The sequence below is a fragment of the Macrotis lagotis genome, chromosome 7, assembly GCF_037893015.1.
Source record: "Macrotis lagotis isolate mMagLag1 chromosome 7, bilby.v1.9.chrom.fasta, whole genome shotgun sequence".
Lineage (NCBI taxonomy): Eukaryota > Metazoa > Chordata > Mammalia > Peramelemorphia > Peramelidae > Macrotis > Macrotis lagotis.
This window is the reverse complement of record NC_133664.1, coordinates 8,924,535-8,945,774: the sequence shown is the minus strand read 5'-3', so window position 1 is coordinate 8,945,774 and position 21,240 is coordinate 8,924,535. Positions and strand designations below refer to the sequence as shown.

Sequence of the window (21,240 nt, the reverse complement as noted above, 5' to 3'; positions counted from 1 at the left end):
TACTTGAGTAAAGATAACGCACATTGATAGAATCAGGTTAAAGGAATGCAGTGTTTTCCCTCCTATTCATGAGCTCAGCCTCTAAACTGTTAATACTATACCCATTTTATAGATAAAGAAACTGAGGCTGATTGAGCACTTGCCCAGGATCACACAGTAGGTGTGAGGATGGATTCAAACCCAAATCTCCCTGACTCCTACACTCTATCCACCATGCCTCACAGCCTCCCCAAAACACGGAAATGAACGTCACAGTCAATTCTAGTGAGTTGACGTAGTGTCAAGTGAAAACTAAGGGAATGAAAATCCACCCGAATAGACTAAATGAAATACGATGGGGTTATCAAGACAATCTATACAACTGTTATGTGTGGAGATGAGGGATGGAGAGAATTTTGTAGGGGGAAAAAAAGACTTAAGAGAGCTGAAGAAGAGAGAAAAGCAAAGGAGAATCTGGAATATTCCTGTAGGAGAGCATTACTTTGAAATCTATTATTTTCAAAGGCTCATTGACAGATTTCATTTAAGTGGCGACATCTGGTTTGATGAATGAAACTGGAAAATTGATTTTAAAAGCCAATACACACTTGGCTTCACCACCGCACTTTAAATGCAGAATCATAACTTGAGATTTCACTCACATATGGTTAATTTTTTTAAAAATGTGAAATACCCAAACAGATGTGATACACACATCTGTTATATTTTCATTTATTTTACAAGCAAGCTCAGAGAAATGAAATCCTGCTGTCTCACCATCAAAGAAGCTCTTGGCTCGCAGGTAGCTGACACTGAGTCTGAGGACGGAGAGTTTGTCGAGCTTGGAGATGACGTCTTGGGGGAAGGGCAGCAGGCTGGCCAGTCGGTCCAGCTCTGTGTTCAGCCGGTCTCGATGTCTCTTGGACGGATTGGATTTCACACCTTCTGATGGAACCGGCTTTACTCTGGAGGGAAAAGACACCCACACAAACACACACGTTAAAATTCCCAAATCACATCCCCATCCAAGAAGGTGTCTGCCAAAGCTTCCCATTGAAAGTCCTCAGGTACAAGCACTGAAACTAGTAGCTGACTCTTCTAACCTCACACATACCTTTTACTTTGTTAGTGAAGAAAGTCAGTGAAAAACAAAATTCATTGGAACTATGTGTGAAAATGCTGAATGGATGAGATGAATTTCTTTTTAACAGCCATTTTTAGAACAGCGACCCATCAATTAATGAGTTTGCTGAGGACAAAACTAGCCAATTAAACAATCTCCTGGGAGAGGTGAAAAACAGCCCCCCAGGCCTGTGCATTTGGACAGTTGGTGGCCTCGCAAGCTTCTTTTGGTTACCCTGAAGATCAAGGCAACTATACAACACACGTCTTGTCTTTCCCCTTAATGAAGTGCCTTATAAGGTACTAGTGCCCCACTTTTGGACTTCTCTGGACTCTCCACCATGCCTTCCTTTCTCAGGAAATTGGGAATCTCATTAAACTGCAAGACTGAATCTGCCTGGTGCCACTTCTCAATCTCTTCTGACAGGGTCTCAGCACAACCATGTCCCCATCTCCCATCAGCCATCTCTCTAAGAAGCCCTCTCTAAGAGCAGGCTGCCAAGGATGAGCGAAGCAACTTTTTCATTTGTTTAGCTGACCTGTGTAATGGCTTATAGAAAGCACTCAATCAATGCACTGTTCATCCATTCATTCATTTGTCCATCCATCTATCCATCCAAAGTCCATTTGACCATCCAAACATTCCTCCATCCCTCCTTTGTCCATCTCTCCATCTGTCATCCATCTATCCATTCTTCCAAAAATCCATTCAACCATCCATCCATTCCTCTCTCCATCCAGTCAATCAATAATCTATTCATCTCTCCCTCCTTCCCTTCATCCAAAAGTCTATTCGACTATCCATCCAACCTCCATACCTTTAGCTCTTCAACCATCATCCAAACGTCCATTTAACCATTCATCCAAAAATCCATCCAACCATCCATCTTTCCATATCTCCCTCCCTTTGTCCCTCCTTTCATCCACCACAAGTCCATTTGACTAGCCATTCCTCTTTCCTTCAATCTATCCATACACTCCAACCATTTTTTGTGAAGGAACAAGCCAGACTCTACTTGGCCTCTTAGGGCTCTTTCCCATTCTCTCACATGTGCCACTGGGTATGGCTTAGGCCCTTTCCTTTCCCTAGCTTTCAACTCTCCCTTCAAGATTCACACATTCTGTTTTCCAAGAGCAGATTGTTTTAAGAGGATTTGATGGGTGCTAGGATTGTACCTATCTCTCCTGATTTCCTAGAGAATCGTGACTCATTACTTTTACTTGGGCAAGAAGTTTCTGCCAACCATGCACTCAGGCAAAAAAGCAGTGGGGGACTGGAGAGGACCCCCCCCCCACAGCTGTTATACAGACCCTTCCCTTTAAAGTTTTCCAAGACCTGGATGGACATTCTCTCATCTGAGTCTCCTCAGTTTTTGTAGGGAAGCACTGCAGGGGTCATCCCTATTTTACAGAGAAGAAAACTGAGGCTCAGGAAAGCTGACAGAATAATAGTCAAGATGCTAGAGGTGACCTTAAAAGTCATCCATTTTCAAGCTTTAAAATTTTACAGAGTAGGAAACTCAGACCCAGCCAGTTACACTATGACCTCTGGTCACATAGGACTGAAACTCAAGATGACAGCACTTCCTGCTTAGCACCCCCTGGTCTCCCTAAGATACTAAGGCACTAAGGCAGGTTTGTATAACTCCAGAAGCAGGCCTCTTCCAATGACACTGTCTGTGCTTGTGTCTCTCTTTCCAGAAGGATTACTGGTTTTAAAATAATTCTGAAGATTAAATGATTTTATTCGAGGGTAGATGAAATGCAACAATCAGTTGTGCATTATCATCTAATCTTGCTTCCAGCATTGTCAGCTCCCTCTGACCCTCTTCTGTTCCACTGCCGGGAAACGTTGGGCTCCAGGCTCCCTTCTCCTTGGCCAGCCTCCCACAGCGGCCCCAGGGTCCAGTCAAAGCCCACGTTTCACGTCACTGGCCTGTGTCTATTCTGATGTGCAAATCCCTGGTGCTGACGTCTTATGCCCTTCCCAAGCCCTTCGGGGTTATGGGAGGGCATTTCCATTCCAGCAGTGGATGTCCCAAGACCATCAGGCTGGGGGTCTGCAAGCATGGATGATGGCTCCCCTACAGCTCTACCTCCAGTGCCTCTGGGAGGTTTCCTGATCATCTCAGTCCCGAGTGCCTCCCCCCTTCTCCTCCAACCATCACAGGTATGGTCTATTTATCTGTTCTATCTTATTGGGACAATATAAGCTCCCTTCTGCTGGGCATCTCCAGAGATTGGTGGAGAGAGGGCAGCTGGTGGGATGGGGTCACCAGATAACACCACTATTAATGACTTTAGCTCCCTTGGACAGCCTGGGCAAGGCCTTGGAAAGCTAAATATTTAAGGAGTTGGCTTGAATACAAGAGTCTTGCTTTGCATCGGTTTCAGTTAAAAGATGCTTACTCCTGATTTACAATGAATTGGAAGGAAAGTAAGAACAGGGAGATTGGGAGAAAGAAGGGATCTTCATCTTTTTTTGACCTCTCTGCAGCCTTCAGCACTTCTGATTCCTCTCTCCGCCTTGATCCTTTCTTTCCTCAAAGTTTTGGGACTGAGTCACAACAATTCTCCGAGGAGGAATATGAGGATTATTCTCATTTTACAGAAGGTAAGTGACTTGTCCAGGATCACACAGTTAGTAAGTGTCTGAGACCACATTTGAACTCAGGTCCTGCTAATTCCAAGCCCAGCTTCTGCCCAGCAACTGTCTGCTGACAGAAATCTCTTTCAAACTGGCCCATCCTGCATTCAGTCAATATGGTCTTTCTAAAGCCCACATCTGACTATATTATCTCCCCCCACCCAATAACCTCTGGTTCTAGCTGTCTCCTCCAGGATCAAAGATCAAACCCCTGTTTGGCACTGGGAAAGCGAACACCCCACCCCTGCCCACTTCTCCCATCCACCATGCTCTCGGAGAATCAGGGGCCCTAGCTTCCTGCCTTAGTCCCTCAAACCAAACATTCCCTGTCCTGGGTCCCCCGGGATGATCTCTTCTGAACCCTTCCCCTTTCATTCAATGCCTCCCCCTCTCGGGATCATCTCTGTCTGTCCTGGTTGAACTGGCTCGTCCATCATCCACCTGTGGTCAGTGGGGGAAGGCTGAAAGCTCCATGTGGCCAGGCTGTCCCCTCCCAACCCTTAGCACAGCACCTAACCCCTCCCCTCATCCACCTGACCACCTCTGACCATCACTGGAAGCAGAGGATGCAGGGGGCATACGGGGTGTTTTCTCTTTTTTTTTCAAAGTAAGTGAGATGACCTTGAGTCACCTCCAGATGACAGAGTCCTACAGACAAGGTGAGAAGAAGAGGCTCGTTCTACTCTCAGAGGCCAAGGTCAGCCTGCCCATGGGGCTGGAACCTGTGTCAGAGAGCATCACTGTGGCACCTCAGCTCAGCCTCAGCTTGAAGTCAACAGAGGCAATGAAAGTAGGTGAATGAAGATGTTGTCAGAGTCTGTCTCGGGACCCCTTCATGTGTGTGCATGAGGAGTGTATATGTTTGTGAGCCCCCACATGGGTCCTCTGATTTAGTTTGGCCCTGTTACAGTAGAGAGAATGTCTCTAACATGCCAGCATATACACCCCTCCTTTTAAGCCCTTCAGAAGACCCCTCCACCATGGTGGCACATTAGGAAGAAAAAAGGGACAAGTCATTTAGGGTGAGAAAGCATAGCCTGGCTGTAATCTACACGTGTGGATGGATGGATGCATGGATGGATGGATGGATGGACAGACAGATGGACAGACAGATGGAGAAAGAGGTAGATGAATGGAGGGAGGGAGAGAGAGAGAGAGAGAGAGAGAGAGAGAGAGAGAGAGAGAGAGAGAGAGGAGAAAGAGAGCATCAATCTCTGAACCAAGAGGGTTTCACATCAGATGATTTTAGAAAAGTTAAAGTTTTCAAAACTTTTCACAAAAGATACAGTGAAAATGGTGGGAAAACTGTCCTTTGAACACAAAGAATCTTCCTGACAATGAGAAGGTCAGGGTTCTGATCTCAACTCTGGCCCAATAAAACACCACCGTCCCTGTGGATCTGAGAAAGAATATCCTTCCAACCCCTGCTTCCTCTTCTGAACAAGAAAGCAACTGGGCCAAGCAAGGAGATGCGTTCTCCCCTTCCAGCTCTACCCTCCCTGAATCGCAAAAACAGGCCCTTCCGAGATCTGGCTGCTGGGTCCTGTTTGTGCAACTTTCCTTTTCCTAGGAAAATGAAATCAGAACGTGGCCTGAATGGGAACCGGAGATGAAATCCTGATTCTCCTCCAGGATCCATCACTGATTTATAGGGCCTGAATTTATAGCCACTTGGCTTCCGTGTTTAGCATTTTCTAAAGACATAAAGTGAGGGCAAGTAATGGTTCCTGCCAATGTCACTGAACTGAGGGGTGGGGACACGCCGGGCAGACCCTGCCAAACTCATTCATGAACTGCTTCAAGCTTTGCTGAACTTTTTTTTAAACAATTCTTTGCTACGCAAAGCTTATTGGGGAAGGAATAAAATCAGATCTATGCAGAAAGAAATGGTCATGTTAGAGACAATGTACCAGCATTCTAAAACCAATTCCAATTATCCAAGCCTCTTTTGTTTGTACAGGACTTGACCTATCAGAAAGTGCTTTTACATGCATCATCTCCCTGGACTCTAAAAGAGGATCCGATCCTCTGCCCCAAATCTTAACATTCGAAGGAGAAGATTAAATAGAAAGGGAAATAAACCCCCATACATATATTCAACAACATGGATCCCCTTTAGTTTTTTTGGGGGGGGGGCGTTGCAAGGCAAATGGGGTTAAGTGGCTTGTCCAAGGCCACACAGCTGGGTCATTATGAAGTGTCTGAGGCCAGATTTTACCTCAAGAACTCCTGACTCCAGGGCCATGCTCTATCTACTGTGCCACCCCGCTGCCCTCCCCTTAAGATTTGAACCAGTTTGTGCAAAACAAATGCTGAGGTCTCGTCTTGTGAACAAACACTAAGATGATCTGAATACACTATATGTATTAAGTCAGAGAGTAAGTTTAAAAACTGCTGGGAGACTACTCAGGCTGCACATCAGTGGTAAGAGCCAGCAGGCCTATTATGAACAGCATATCATGTAAGCGGAGGCCCAGAGCAAAAGCAAGGCTTGTGGGCAATTGGACCCTCAGTTTCTCCACCCTGCAGCTTTTCAGAGAAGGCTCTTTTCTTGAAAACTTTGACTTTATCTTAAAACTATCTTATGATCTCTCTTCCAGAAACTGTCTGAAAACTGAACCTACTAAGGCCCAAACTCGGAATAAAAGACAAAAGATTGGCCAAATGACAAGAGCATTTTTTCCTTGACAACACTGAGTTCTACCATATTGGTTTATTAAAGATAAGCCAAGTACAAATCTAAATAACAAAATGCTAAATCCAAATATAACTTATCACTGCTTTTGACACCGTTTTCTCCTCTCAGCAGGTAGGAATAATTTCAGGGACTTGGCCCAAATCTTTCTTCCTGTGAAGATGCTAAAGATGACCCCTCTAAAAACAGAAATCATCTCTAAAATATCAGTAAAAGCCATATATAATAGAAGTAAAATTATCTGACATCTTCAAATACTTCCTATTTCCAAACTGCAAAAGATAAGCCCGACATTCTGGAAGGAGAGTCTCTGACTTGTTTATCTTGGGATGTGAATATTGAATTATGGGTAGATATTCTTAAGTTCTATAGTAATAAGTTAAAGAGGCTGTGGCACCCTATAAGCCCATTTCCTCAGCGGGCTGGGCGGCAGCCGAATACCACTTCTACCTCAGGGCTGCGCCAACCCCTCCAGATGCCTCTGGGGACCCCAGCTCAAACAGCTGTCTCCAAGTACATGTCTAGCCTGCTGTTTCCTGCCTCCTAGAAACCACCCCCTTGCCAGAAGAGACTGAATTCAAAATAGAGATGACCAAAGGGAGATACGAGGACAAGGCTGCATCCTAAAGACCAGGCTCCCCTACAGCATTTCTTAGAAATAGGCTGGGACTGGCATGACATTGTTGCTGGAGGCAAGTGCCCAATAAACCTCCTGCCTCTGCTTGGGCCTACTTACTACACTGTCCAACTTCTTTATAGGCATCTAAGTGTGACTTCCCTATCCATGGTCCTCCCCAAGACCCTATCTTCAAGGTCCCGCCATGATATCATGACATCACATGACTCCTCTTGGATTTGAAAGTAAATGTGACCCCAGGGGCAATCACATTCAAGCCTCTCATTTTGAGTCCTCCAAAGGTAAAAAAAACCTTGACCCAGTCCCTCAATGGGTAAGGCCAAGGTCAAGCACCCAGCTCACTGCTTCTGAATCCAAGCCTGGGTGGCATGACACCAAGCTAAGACTCTTTTCCAAGTATCTGCCAGGAAAAAGGAGGCTTCTTTCTCCTAAATCTTAGAAAACTGGAGTCCAGGTAGTAAAACATACTTGAGCTAAAAAATTTTCATTAATAGGTATTTATTGAGCACTTTCAACAAACAGGGTATGGAATGAGAGGATGGGTGGTGACAAAGATTCCAGGTAGCCCCCTTTACTAGTCCTGCAGCTCAGTCTGAGTCCTGAACAGTTTTGACTCTGTTTCCAGAAACCTGCCCAGGAGGAGTTAGGATAACAGAGCACAGTGCTAAGGCCTGGGAAGAAGCAGTGAGACATGATTGCTGGCCCTAAGGAGTTTCTAGTCCAAAAACCAATGTCCCCTAAAATACCCATGTCCCTTGTTGAATGTCTATAGAAAATGCAGCCCTCCATAGGAGCCTCCCCTGAGAAGCACCTGGGGCTCTGGGATGCAGTTATCATAACAATAATTTCTGCTGCAGTGATCTGGAAGAACCACTGACAAATTTGGAAATACTTTGATACTTTCCAAGAACTCTGGCATCAGCAGTCCACACCCAGGCAGCACAGGTCCTTCATCAGTCACCATGACAACAAGAGGAGAGGCTGGTCCTCGGTTGTCACACTGTCCCCTGGCCCGTTCCCAGAGCCTTTCCAACTTGGCAGGAGAGACTGCAGGCCAGAGCACACCTTGAAAACCTAAGAGGATCTCCAATGAGACCAGGAGTGAGATACAAGAAATGACTGGACCATTGCACTAGGGCAAAACCAACATAAATCACATACTACGATTCTGACTTTTAGGGATTTGTCATTTCAGTGGGGCAGGGAAGGCTCAGTCTGCCCAAGAAGGAAGTCAGCTCCATCTACCTGGCTCAGCTCCTTCGACTTAGAAAATGAGAGACACTAACTATGTGACTTGCCCAGGGTCACACCGCTTGATAGAGTAAAGAGCTAGACCAGAATCCTGGTCTTCTTAACTGCACCCCCCCCCCCCCGCTCTCCCATAAGGATTCTAGCCTATTTGTAGGCTGAATTTTACAAGCCTTTTAAATGCCTCGAATTCAGATAGCCCCATTCTGGGCCTTCAAAAACATGGCAGTCAAGCTAAGACCTATGCTGGGGGGAGGCAGGATCAAATCTCGGCTCAGGTACTCCTCCCAGGGAGCAAAGGCTTAACTCCCAGCATGGCTTGGGCACTGGCTCCAAGCTGACCACCCAGGAGACCTCTCCGGGCAAAGCTTGAGAAGGCAGCATGAACCACCACAACATCCCAGAACTGCCAAGGGGGCGGTGAGGCCAACCTCTCCCCAAACGCAGGTGACTGCCTCAGCTACAAGCTGCCTCCTCACAAGAGCCTCAGGGGGCAGGCAAGGGGCACCAGGAGTTTACTTTAGGTGGGCATCTTCTCGAATTTTCTCCAAAATAACCCTGACATTTCAGAACAATTTGGTTTTGTGTCACTGATGAATATCCACGCAAATTTACTGATGGAATGTACAGACACAAATACCGGCAAGGCGAGCTTTTGATTTTTATCCCGTATTTAGTTACTGTTGTTGTGGTTCTGTTATTTTTCATTCATGTCTGACTCTTTGAGACCCCATTTGGGGTTTTCTTGCCATTTTACAAATCAAGAAACTGAGGCAAAAGGGTGAAATGACTTGCCCAGGGTCACACAGATAGGAAGTTTGAGGTCAGATCTGAACGCAAGAAGTCTTCCAGTGCTTCATCCACCCCCCCCCCCCCTTTCCTATTTGCCTGTATCTTAAAAGCCTTGGAATTGAAGGCAAGAGGATCTGGATTCCAATCTCAGCTCTGCCCCTTTGCTTACTTCCTGTGTGGCCTTGGATAAACACTTCACCAATCTGGGCTTCAAGTTTCCTTGTCTACAAAATAAAGAGATTACCTTTGCTGTCTACCCGTGTCTACCATCTAGCTCCAAGTCTGGAAGGGGAACTATCTGGGCAGGGCTGATCACCTGGCTGACCTACCAGGCAATTACTGTCTTCAAGGAAGACACTCCGACTAAGAAAGGGTCAGGATGATCATGAATTTTCATTTGTTTATTGGTCCTTTTTTTTTAATGGGTCAAAAGCACTTTTTCTCTAAAATCTAATTTTCCAAGGAAATTGTCCATTGCCCTTTGTATGCTTGGTACATAAAATCATTGGGAGGAAAATGGCAGAAGCAAAAGCTTCAGATAACGTGTCTGGGATTTATGAAGCTTCTGATGCCCCTTCTACATGGAGGTCTGAGTCAAAAGAGCCTCTGCTAAGGACACACAATTCCAAAAGCATATTCAAAACACCACAGCTATGATCAGACTTTAGTAAAAGACAGGTGGTGACATATTTACTTTAATCCAATCTGGGTACTTTAAAACTTGATAAAAGGTAAATCCTCCCTAGAGAGTCATTCACTCTGAACCCACAGAAGACCTTCAAAGGGAGACGCCTAATCTTTTCTGAAAAATACATACATGGAAGCAGATGATAGTAATTCCCCATTTTAGTTCTCTTCTTTGACACTGAAAATAGCAACAAGGTAAGAATCTCAACTTTAAACCTTGTCTCTCTCACACTAGGCTCAAATAACTTCTTCAAAGCCCTCTGTAATCATAAAACCTCGAATATACAGAGATTATTATAAGAGTATTATTGAAACAAGAAGACTGGAGAATCTAAATTCAGTAATGGGATGATGGTCAGTATAATTGTTTCAACTAAAGAAAGAGAACAGAGGCCTTTTCTTCCTCTAATAAATACAGAACAAGAGAAAGTGGAGAGAGGACTGGCTTGGAATTCGGGCTGTGACATCTCTGGAACCCATGACAAGCGACTCCACCTCTCTCTGAACCTCAGTTTCCTCAGGGGGACAAGGGAAGCAGAGGATATTATCACTGCCCAGGTCCTTGAGGTCAGAGTTGGAAATGAAAGACACCTCAGGTAGCTTTTGATAACCTGGCTGAGGCTCAGGGGAAGGTACTTTGCCAAATTCTGTGGCCCAGGGCAAGGTCGACCTTCCACCTAGGTCCTCTGACAAGAAACCCTGTGCTTTGAGCTCTAGGATGAGAGGAATGGGCCATCGTAAAGCCGATGATAATGATGCTGATGATGCTGATGATGATGATAATAACAAAGGCTCTAGCATTAAGAAAGAAAATAGATTTGCACACCAACTGGCTACATAAAATGATGCATTTTCTATTAGGGAGAAGAAATGTTGTTATTTAACACTGGAGTGAGTTGTCAAGGGAGGTTGGAGCAGAAACTCTTCTGGCCGATTCCAAAAATAGATTCTGATGTGGCCCAGATGGCTCAGGCAGGGGAGGCACCCAACTCTTCCAGGTCTCTCTGCACTAAAGGAGACACTAGAATGCCACAATTCTGATCACCAAGAAAGCAACCAATAAGCCACTTTGGCAGGACTTTGCCCAAGCCATCTAAAGCACCCAAGAGGCTCAGAAGGAGATGAGGCTTCCATTGCCTCAAGCACTTTGCTGGCCACTGGGGGGAGCTGACTGCAGCAGCTGGCTCATGCCAGGGGTCCTTGGGGCATCCCCTCCACTTTGCACTGAGCAGGGGCAGGGCCACCATTCTCCAACATTTCCACAGATTCCAAACCCAGGATTCTTTCTATTATGCCAAGCCTACTGGGAAAGGTCCTGATGTAAGTCACACTTCTACAGTTTAATGAAAATTTCTATTTGCTTTTTTTTTCTATTAAAAAAGCATCCCAGGTCACAGTTACAAACACAACACTTTCCCCAGGAGAATGTTAAAATGAGAACTGCTGCAGATACAAAGTTCCTGAGCTTCTACCAAAAAGTAAGTCCCCAAACTTTCTCAGATCCTCAGGTGAATTGGATCTGAGGTCCTCCGGCATGGTACTGAGAAAGGAGGCAGAGAGTGACTTCTTAAGGGATCAATCCATCCATCAACAACAAAACTCTGAACCCTGGGAAAGAACAACTCGGGGGCAAGATTTTTCTGTTAAGATGGACTAGAGAATTCGTTTTAGGGATTTCCCTCCAAGTCTCCTCTAGTTTTTAATGGAATGGTGATTTATAGTCATCCTTCAAATTAGAATAAAGTCAATAAAATAATACTTCTCCTCCCACCCCCTCAAAAGGTGACCTGGCCATCTTTGAATACTCTGACAACTGGGGGTTCTTCCTAGAGCAGACACAGCTCAGACCCCATTCCTGCACCCAAAGGGTCCCCTGCACGCTAGAGCCGGGTTCTTCCCACCCTCCAAGCTGATCCTATACGAATGGCAGGTTGGAAGGTATTTGTGTTTTATTAGAGACTGTAGAAAACCATCGAGGAGTAAGAACAAAGAAGTTAAAAGAAAAGAAGTGAAATGGCCAAAGAGAAATAATTCCTTCCTTTCTTTAAATTCTCTCACTGGTCCTATTTGGGATTCAACATAAAGGACAGAGTCCAAGCGGGACAAATAGAATGGTTTAATTCTTTCAGGATTCAACTGAATTTTGGTAGAACTTCAGAATTAGCTTTGCTTCTCAGGCGGGATAACAAATAAAATATTAAATATCATTTTGTCTTGGATGAGCAGGCAATCTCTCTAGACATCTTACAGAATTCAGTGAAAAACAAAGAATAGTTTAAAACCTGCCTAAAATATGATTTCTCTCTCTTCACACTCAATTTGGATCAATGTACAACATGGAAACAAAATAAAGACTGACAGATTGCTTTCCATGGGGGGGAAGTAATTGGGGGAAAAATTGTAAAACTCAAAATCTTTAATAAAAGGAAAAAACCTGCCTAAAAAATGAATATCTTATTAAAGTTTATTTTAGGAGCATCATCATCTCCAAGATCTGACACATAGAAAAATAACGAAAGGGCTTATGGAAAATCTAGACTTCTACCACTTTTCATTTATCCTATTAATAAACATATGAACAGGGACTTCCACATATAATATTTTAAGGTCATAAGCAAAATCTAAAATCCCCAAATCCATTTTGTAATAGAAAGCATCTTATAAAATGCAAAATATTGGTTTGATTTCTCAGTGCAGCTACTCGACAAATTGCCCTCTCCTAATCCTCCGGATCCAAGCAGGAAATCACAGCCTCGGTTCAAACCCTCATGTAATGCACACTGTCTGAAGATGCCGCTGTCAAAATTGGGGCCTGCTAAGTTTAATTAGTGTCTCTTTAGGGCACCAGCATGGAGTTCATATGTTCACGTCCATTCAGATTTTTTCAGAGTTAACTCTGAGGAATCACTGAGACTAAAGAGGAAAATTTCTAAATGTAAATTTATTTATTTATTTATAGAAATTTTCTTCAAGTTAGTTAACTAGCTCCTTCAAAATAAACCCGGTGCATCTGCAAGCCAAGGAACACTTCCAATTTTACCCAGTGTCCTTGTGTCATCCTGCTTATCAATAGTTAAAAATGGGGGTGAATTCAATATATCAACATGACACATGAAAATGTAGGAATGTGCCCTAACAATGAGTTTGAGGTGTCAGAGGGATTTTTTTAAAAAAAACTTGCATCCGTCTGGATCCTTGAGTCACCCAAGGTGACACCATGAGAGAGGGCCCTGCTGGAACTCAGGAACACCCAATTTCAAGTCGCCTCTCTGGTACCTTCGGGCTGAGATCTCACGGGTAAATCACCATTAGTCGGGTGAACTCGCCAAGTCTCTATATTGTAATGAGGTAGAAGTGGGCCTGGGAGGGAGCTTCCATGCCGAGAATTCCTGGCCACCTTAACATCGCGCTTTTCAAGAAGACAGAAAGGAATCCTGCACTCGGAATGGGGCGCCCTTGGGAAATTCACAGGTTCAGGAAACGGAAGACCAAACTCAACTGTCTTGAAAGTGGGGGACTTTGGGAATGAGGGAGCATTCCAACGAAAGGGGGTGCAGGACGAGCCGCGATCGACTTTTCTACAAATAAAACCCCACATAAGTGGCTACCGAGTAAGGTCTTTTCTGGCCTTTATTCCGGGGCCAATGACCGACAGTACGGGGCGCTGGAGGAAGGGGGCCCCGGAGCCCCCGGAGCCGTCTCCCACCCACCCGGGTTAAACCTGTCACGAGAAAAGCAGAGCCCGGAGCCCAGGGCGGAACGCGGACCCCAGGGGAGCGCCCCGGGCGCCCGCCGGACAGCGCGGAGCTCCCGTCCCCGGGCTGGGGATCGGAAACATTGTATCCACCGGGTCGCCACTTTGTAGCACTCCGTATCCGCCCCAGACCCCGCCGCGAGCCTGGGCGCTCGGGGCCCCGGGAGTCCCAGGCTGGCCCGGGCCGGGGGAACCCGGCCAGCCGCCCCCCAGAGCCCCGGGGCCCCCGCCCCGCTCCCGGGGTGACGTGGGGGAGGGGAGGCGCGGGATCCCGGGCGCAGGACCCTCCCCGCGCCCCCTTCACCGCGCGGCAGCCCCGGGCCCGCGGGCACCAGCCCCCCACCCCGGGCGGCCCCCCGCGGGGCCAGGTGTCCCGGCCGCGCCAGGCTCTTACGTTTTCTGCACCGGCTTCCTCCGCTTGCGGCTGGCGTAGGTGATGTGGACGCCGCTCATGGCGGCTGCGGGCTGCGGGCTGCGTGCGGGCTCCGGGCGGCTCCGGCGGCCGCAGGTGAGGCGGCGGCTGCGGGGGAAGGGCGGGCGCGGGGCCGCAGGTGAGGCGGCGGCTGCGGGGGAAGGGCGGGCGCGGGGCCGCAGGTGAGGCGGCGGCTGCGGGGGGCGGGCGGGCGCGGGGCCGCAGGTGAGGCAGCGGGCGCGGGGGGCGGGCGCGGGGCCGCAGGTGAGGCGGCGGCTGCGGGGGGCCGCAGGTGAGGCGGCGGGCGCGGGGGGCGGGCGGGCGCGGGGCCGCGGGCAGAGGTGCGGGAGGCGGGGGGCGGCCGGGCCGCGTGCGTCCGCTGCTCCCGGGGCCCCACCAGCTCCGCCGCCGCCGCCGCCGCCGCCGAGTCAGCCCCGCGCCGCCCCGCCCGCCGCCGGCCCCGCCCGCCAGCCGCGCCCTCGGGCCCGCCCCGCCCCGCCCCGCCCCGCTACGTCACCGCGCCGGCGTGCCCGCCCCGCTGCCGGCGCCATCTTAGGGGGGTCGGCCGAAGTGTGGCGGCCCGGCCCTCCCCTCGGCGTCCCCCTCCCCATCAGCCGGGCCCCGGGGCGCCGGAAGGCGGGGGCCCGCGGCCGGGGAGGCCGCCCCGCCGTGCCCGCACCCCACCTAGTCCCCGGGTGCGGTGCCCGCGCCCCCTCCGTGTCAGGAGCCCCAGATGCCCCCATCTCCGGCCCCGCTGGGCGGCGGTGCCCACATCCCTCTCGTCCCGGGTTGTCCGCATGCCCTCTGGTCCCGCGGGCCAGCCAGGCTCAGGTCCCCGCCAGCCCCGGGACGCCCGCACCCCTCTGCCCCCGCGACGCCTCCCCACTAGGAAAGAGTCCGTTTTCTAGAGTTTTCATCGCTTACAGCTGGGAGGGAGTCAGCGGGGCACCGGGCCTCCCAGGAGGAGGGCAGCGTGGGGCTTGGAGCTGGGCTCCGGGGTGGCATCTGCCATTTTCTCCCATTTGGGCTGTATCTTCTCCCTCGCCGCCTCATTTCCCTCAGCCCTTCGGTGCTGCCCACCGGTGCTGCTTTATGAATCAGATCATCCGGGGCCAAAAATGGAAAGAGAAAACAAAAACTACCTGCAAAGGTGGTGACCCCGTGGGCACCCTAAAGGATCAATGTCTTGCGGGGGCTTGGCAGATGTGTGTGTGGGGGGGTGATTTTTAATGAAAGAATTTCTTCTATTAGTTAGAAATCTCCCAGCTTGCAATGCCCTTCCCAAAATGTCCCACTGAGGACTGAAATGGCCCTTTGTGATCAGCTATGGCAATCACCTCCTAATTTGAGGTGCCATCAGGTTCTATTCTTTTCGTAAGCCACCAAACAGACAAAAACCCCCAAACAGATCCCATTCTTAATTCATATTCAGCGGATAAGGTTTTCCTTTTTTTTTCTGGAGAACTGCTGTCTGGTCAGATCCACCCCCCCCCCCCATCTCATTTCTATGAAGGTGAAGTGGACCAGAGATACAGAGACATCCAGGTTCAGACAATCGCTTCCCTGGACATGGACCTCAGGCTTCAGAGGTGTCGGTGAAAGCTGCGGCTGGGGTGTAAAATGTAGAGAAAAGAAAAATAGAGAGAAAAGAAAAAAGACCTGGAGGGTTGGCACAGGGGAGGATGGCCCACCAGTGTCATCAGCTTCCCAAAGATTAGGACCGACCCAGCAGCTATGAGGTGGAGACATCCAACCAGAGTGGTGGAAGAAACAGATTGTCTAGTCTAATGATCTCATTTTGCAGTGGACCCCAGTGGACTGACTTACCTAAGGCCATATAGCTAGGAAGTGGCAGAGCTTGTTGCTTCAGGTTCCTGAGGTCCAAATTCACCTATTGTTTTGCTAATCATACCCTCTCAAGTTCATACCCTCTGAAAAGAACCCTTAAGCCCATTGAAGAGATGGGCATTTGTTACCATTTTGCAATATTTCACAGAGGAAGAATTTGTCCTGTCTATAGCCTGGTTGTAAAAATTGGCATTTTGTTTCCCTATTAGACTGTAGCGAGTTCAAGGACTGTCTTTTTCCTTTCTTTGTAGCTCTAGTATTTTGCACAATGTCTGATAGCGAGACCCAACACTAGAGTTGTCCTGTGTGGTCTCCAATAAGAACAAAAGGTGAAAGGCACATTTAGACTTAATATGAAGACATGTTTCTTGAGGGAGCTGTCCAAAATCAAAGGGCTTCTTTCTCTCTGGACACAGTGGGCTTCCCCTCCGTGGCCATTTTCATCTATAGGCTGGTGAACTATTTGTGGAGTAGGTGGCAAGGGAAATCTGTTTCAGTAAATGGCCTCTTATGAGTCAGCATGTGGCAGTACAGGAATCAGCTCATTTTGTGATCCTCAAGAGAAGTTTCAGAACAGCAGTTTGGGAAGCTGGATTTAGAAGAAGCTAAAAGCACATGAGTGGGTGATGCAAAAGTGAAATTATGAGATTCCTCCTATGGAATCTTTGGTGGTGACAGAAACAGAAAGGAACCACTTCAAAGGCCTATGTTTGGGGCTTTTGTTTTCTGATTGGTTGGCTGTTTTTATAAGAAAAGAATGCAAGGGGCGGCTAGGTGGCACAATGGATAGAGCACTGGCCTTGGAGTCAGGAGTACCTGAGTACAAATCTGGCCTCAGACACTTAATAATTTCCTAGCTGTGTGGCCTTGGGCAAAAACTTAAAAAAACAAAAGTAAAGTTCTCAAAAATACTAAATATAACACTTTTTTTAGTGATTAACCATGCCAATAGCCATTGATTGGGAGATGACTAAACAAATTGTGGTGCATGAATGTAATGGAAGATGACTGTGCTGAGAGACAGGACAAGTGGTATGAATATAGAGAAGCATGAGCGGATCAACATAACTGATGCAGAATCTATTAAGCAAAGACAAGAAAATAATAGAAATGCTGACTATTACAAGGGAAATGGGAAAAACAACCACACAAAAAGTCAGAAGTCAAATTTTCACCATTATACAAAATATGACTTGAGGGAAGAAATAATGAGAAGATAACCTGGCCCCTTTGAAGAGATGGGAGGTTCATTGTTGTACAATGTCCTTATTTTCAGACTCAGTTTATTGATCAGTTAGGCTGATTTTTTTCTGCTTTTTCTTTTTTTTTAGCATTTATAAGTTGCCATTTGCAAAAAAAGAACCAAAAACAAAAACAAAAAAAGAATGTCTCTACTATTTGGGAATAGTTCTCTGAGGGAGGAAGGATATTGGGAGAAATTGTGACAAAGTAAAGAAAAAACAAAGCCATCAGTAAAAGTTTATTAAAAAAAAAAGATGTCTTCAGTGGAAAGGCCCAAGGGAAAAGGAAAAATCAAAGATACAGGAGAGCAAAACATTCTGGGCAGAGACAGTACATAGGAGGGAGTGGTGACCGGGGAGCTATGTCTTAGGGTAACTAGGTGATGAAATGATCGAGCACAGTCCTAGGGCTAGGAGGACCTGAGTTCAAATCGAGCCTCAGACACTTGATATTTCCTAGCTGTGTGATCTTGGGCAAGTCACTTAATCCAATTGTCTCACATCCAGGGCTATTGCCAGTCATTCTGATTCATATTTGGTCACTGGGCCCTGATGGCTCTGGAGGAGAAAGTGCTTGTCACTTGCTTGTCATGGCACCGTCTCCCCTGATGTCAAACAAAGCACAAGCAAGAAGAAAGCGGTGCAGTAGATAAAGTGCCAGGTCTGGAGTCAGGAAGACTGGAATTCAGATCCAGCTTCAGACACTTACCAGCTGTGTGATTCTGGGCAAATCACTCCCTCTGCCTCAGTTTCCTCTCCAGTAAAGTGGTAATAATAGCTCCTACCTCCAGGATTGTTGTGAGGATCTAATGAACGAATTTTAAGTTCTTAGCAAAGGAGCTGGCATACAAGTAAGTACTATAGATTTTTATTATTTTAGAAAGTTATAGGAATAGTGAGTTGCTAGAAGTGATGATGATGTTTATCCTTCACTTTCGAAGAAGACCATGACATCAGGATTTGGATTCGAATGAGGGGGCCTGTGCTAAGTCACCAGCCTCACTTTCTCCTCTAGTGCCATCTGGGTCCAGTGTCCAGATAGGAATCAAAGTGGTGGCTCTGGTTGCAAGGCAATCAGGGTTAAGTGACTTGCCTAAGGTCTCACAGTTTGTGTCTGAGACTGGATTTGAACCCAGATCCTCCTTACTCCAAGGTCAGTACTCTATCCACTGTTTCATCTGGCTGCCAAAATTATAGAATTAGAAATTAGAAAAAGGAAAAGGGCATCTCGAGGCTCCATGCACATGGCCAAGATGGCAGCTGACAGAGTGACACCATGGTCTGCTATGAGACCTTTGCCAATGGGGACATCAGGGAATCAGGCCAGGAACTGCAGAACAGACAAGGCCAATGGTGTGCAAGCCCTTTGGGAGAATTTACTATGCTAGATGAGTTCAGAGGAAACCAATCTCTTTCCTCTTTAGGGAAAGACAGTTGAAAAAAAGTGTGTCACTCCCTCCCTTCTTCCCCCACCCTAACACCCTGCAAGTTGCAACTTGGGAAGCAAAGGAGAAAGGGATCAGTGGGGTCTGAGGTGAGAGGAATCAATCAGGAAACAGTAAGCACTGTATTAAAGGCTGGGGAGAAACAAAAATGCAAAAGAGAACTCCCTAATAAAGGAAGGCAAGAAAAGACCAATGAAGTTAGAAATGAGACTGAGATGCTAAGGACAGTGATGACAGCCACTTTGTGGTGGAGAGAAAGAGCCAAGAGTCTAAACGCCAACAAACCACCATTTTCTCAATTACATAGCAGACAAGTCTCCTTTGGGCCTGTGTAGTACTAGTCCAGGTGCTGGGGAATAAATCCAGAGGCAAAAACAAAAGTCAAAGGACTTCTAGTCTGCTGCCATCTGCTGAAATACTGGGTGGCAAGAGGGGCCTGAGGCGGGAAGGAAGGGAGTTGTACAGCTGCTGAAGGAAGTCTCTAGTGAGAGTAAGAAATGGTCAGCAGTGGCTGCCAGCATTTGGAGGATGCTTTGTGTCTTCACGGTCAATGGATCCTGGAGGCCTGATCGGGTGGCAGTGGTTGGAGAGCTGTCTTCAGAGTCAGAAGGGGCTGTGGTGGAGTGGAGTTCTTGACTTTCCCAAACTCACTGGAGGAAGAACTTGACCTCTCAGTGCCTAGGCTCCTAAGTAGTTCTCATGCCACTTTACAGAGGGCTGTTCAGCAGTGGCATTTCCACACTGGGATTCCTACACTAAGGAAATCACAGGTTTGAACCCAAAGATGAAGGAAACCTCTTCTCAGGGGGGACTCCCATTCCAATAGGAATAGTTGATGCACAGCAGAGGACCTAGTTGCAGGGCAGAGAGAACCTCCCATGAGCCCTTTGGTGCTGCAGCTAAACTAGCTCCTCAAGGGCAGAGGCTGTCCAAGCTTGGCATAATGCCTGGCCCATAGTACATGTTTAATCATTGTCTATTGACTGACAGGAGGGCACAGCCTCAGCAGATCCAGCCCTGGTGGGAAGAAATGATCCTGGGAGAGTGGAGGCAGGAGGCAGATTGGCAGGGAGGAATGCTGAAGTACAAAGAAGAAAAGTGGAGAGCTGCTTATGGGTGCTCATGGATTCTTGCCATCTCTAACAGATGATTAATCAACAAGCCTTTGTTTAGCATCTGCACTGTGCCTTGGCCCTGCCACGCTGGGAAGACTTTGACTAGACTCCCATCTCCCGGTGGGGACAATGCATCTGTCTGGCCAAGGACCAGCCTAGGTTCCTGGGGAGATGTTCATTATCAAGAGGGCTGTTTGCAATGTGCAAAGACTCGTCACGATGATGTTGAGAAGTGGAGACCCACACTGGTGAATGGATTGTCTACTGAAGTCATACTGAAGGAGAAAAGCCAGATCAGACAGTGCAGACCCCCTCCCCGCAATTGTCCTGTTTTATATCAGTTGATCACATTATGGACTGAAGCTGCCCCCAAATTGCTCCACTGCTCCACTTGGGAAATCACACGGTTGTATGAAGAGGAAACAGTGAAGCCTTTATGAGGCACCCGCTACACTCCCCTCTATCATGATCACTGGAGAACAAAGGCCAAAGCCTATGGCCAACTGGAAACACTCTCCAAGAGAAGTTTTAGAATTAGGGCAGGTCGAGCCATGCTTAAGTCCTTAAGGTCCATTTATAGAACCAACCACACAGGGTAAGAGAGGGAACATCAACTTCTGAATAGGAAAGAATTTTCAAAGGCCCCTGATTCTGTGGGTGGACCCTCCACTCAATGAACAATCAGTGGACTTGAGACCACTTTCTGTATCTCCAGACCCTTCCAAGTGCCTAGGAATCACTTTCATTAATAAGAGTTTATTGACTGACTGACTACACAAAGTCCACGAAAATCTAATCTATTTTCAATCAGGACAGTATTAGGAGAATCCCCAACAAGGTTCAGAAATCTGGAAAAGTATCCATGAGTAGCAAGAGCATTTTATATTTTTTGACATAGCAAACAATATATTGATTTATAGAATATAAAAGAATTTTTTTTTCTTATTGGAGAGGAACTGTCAAATGCTCATTAAAGTCATTAATCTTTATTTCTCAGCAAATGCGGTTTTGAGGAAGTTCAGACTCAGATGGAGGGGCCTGCTTGTCTCCTCCGCCAACGAAGTGCATTGATTATTCTACTTGACTTTTTTTCTGTATTGTCCGAGGAGTTCACCAAGGGAGGTACATCCACTGTGCTGAAGCTCTTTCCCATCTTCATAGATATAGGGAGGAGAGGAGTGGAGAGCTCTGGCTGCCCATGATGATCCTTCACCCTCCCTCCATAACCAATCTGTTCTCTGTTTAGCAGACATCTTACACTCTAGCAAGATTCAAACCAAACAAAACACTTTGGTTTTCATATTTTGCATCCAAACTTTGTGTAGTCCTGCATTTCAAGTCCCTGTCTTAAAGAAATATTTAACAACAAAGCTTGGTCCTTTTCTTTGTTTATGTGTTTGAGAGAGGCAGAAAACAGAGAGCCCTGGAACTGAAGGAAGAGGACAGACAGTTCTGTCTTTGCTCCTTGTGCATCCTTCAAAAAGTCACAAAACTTCTTGATCCTGATTTCTTCATCATCTATAAAATGATGATGATGATGATAGCATTAATTTAAAGCTTTGAAGTTTGCGAAAGCCTTTACATACATTGTCTCATTTGAGCCTCTCAACAACCATGA

At 47.1% G+C, this 21,240-nt stretch overlaps 1 protein-coding gene across 2 annotated transcripts in view; it reads right to left on the bottom strand.

Annotated features, from left to right (window-relative positions):
- The window catches only part of AHR (aryl hydrocarbon receptor), a 59,984-nt gene extending 45,914 nt beyond the window's left edge, over positions 1 to 14,070 (bottom strand). Inside the window, exons 1-2 of one of the 2 annotated variants that reach the window (XM_074195424.1) lie at positions 13,956 to 14,070; positions 757 to 944 (exon numbers count right to left, since the gene is read on the bottom strand). In XM_074195424.1, coding sequence (XP_074051525.1) covers positions 757 to 944; positions 13,956 to 14,014 — 247 coding nt within the window. In that variant the 5' untranslated portion in view covers positions 14,015 to 14,070. Of the gene's footprint in view, positions 1 to 756; positions 13,554 to 13,955 lie in introns of those variants that run through there. The other variant, XM_074195423.1, reaches the window with a different exon arrangement.
- Positions 14,071 to 21,240: the final 7,170 nt, after the last annotated feature.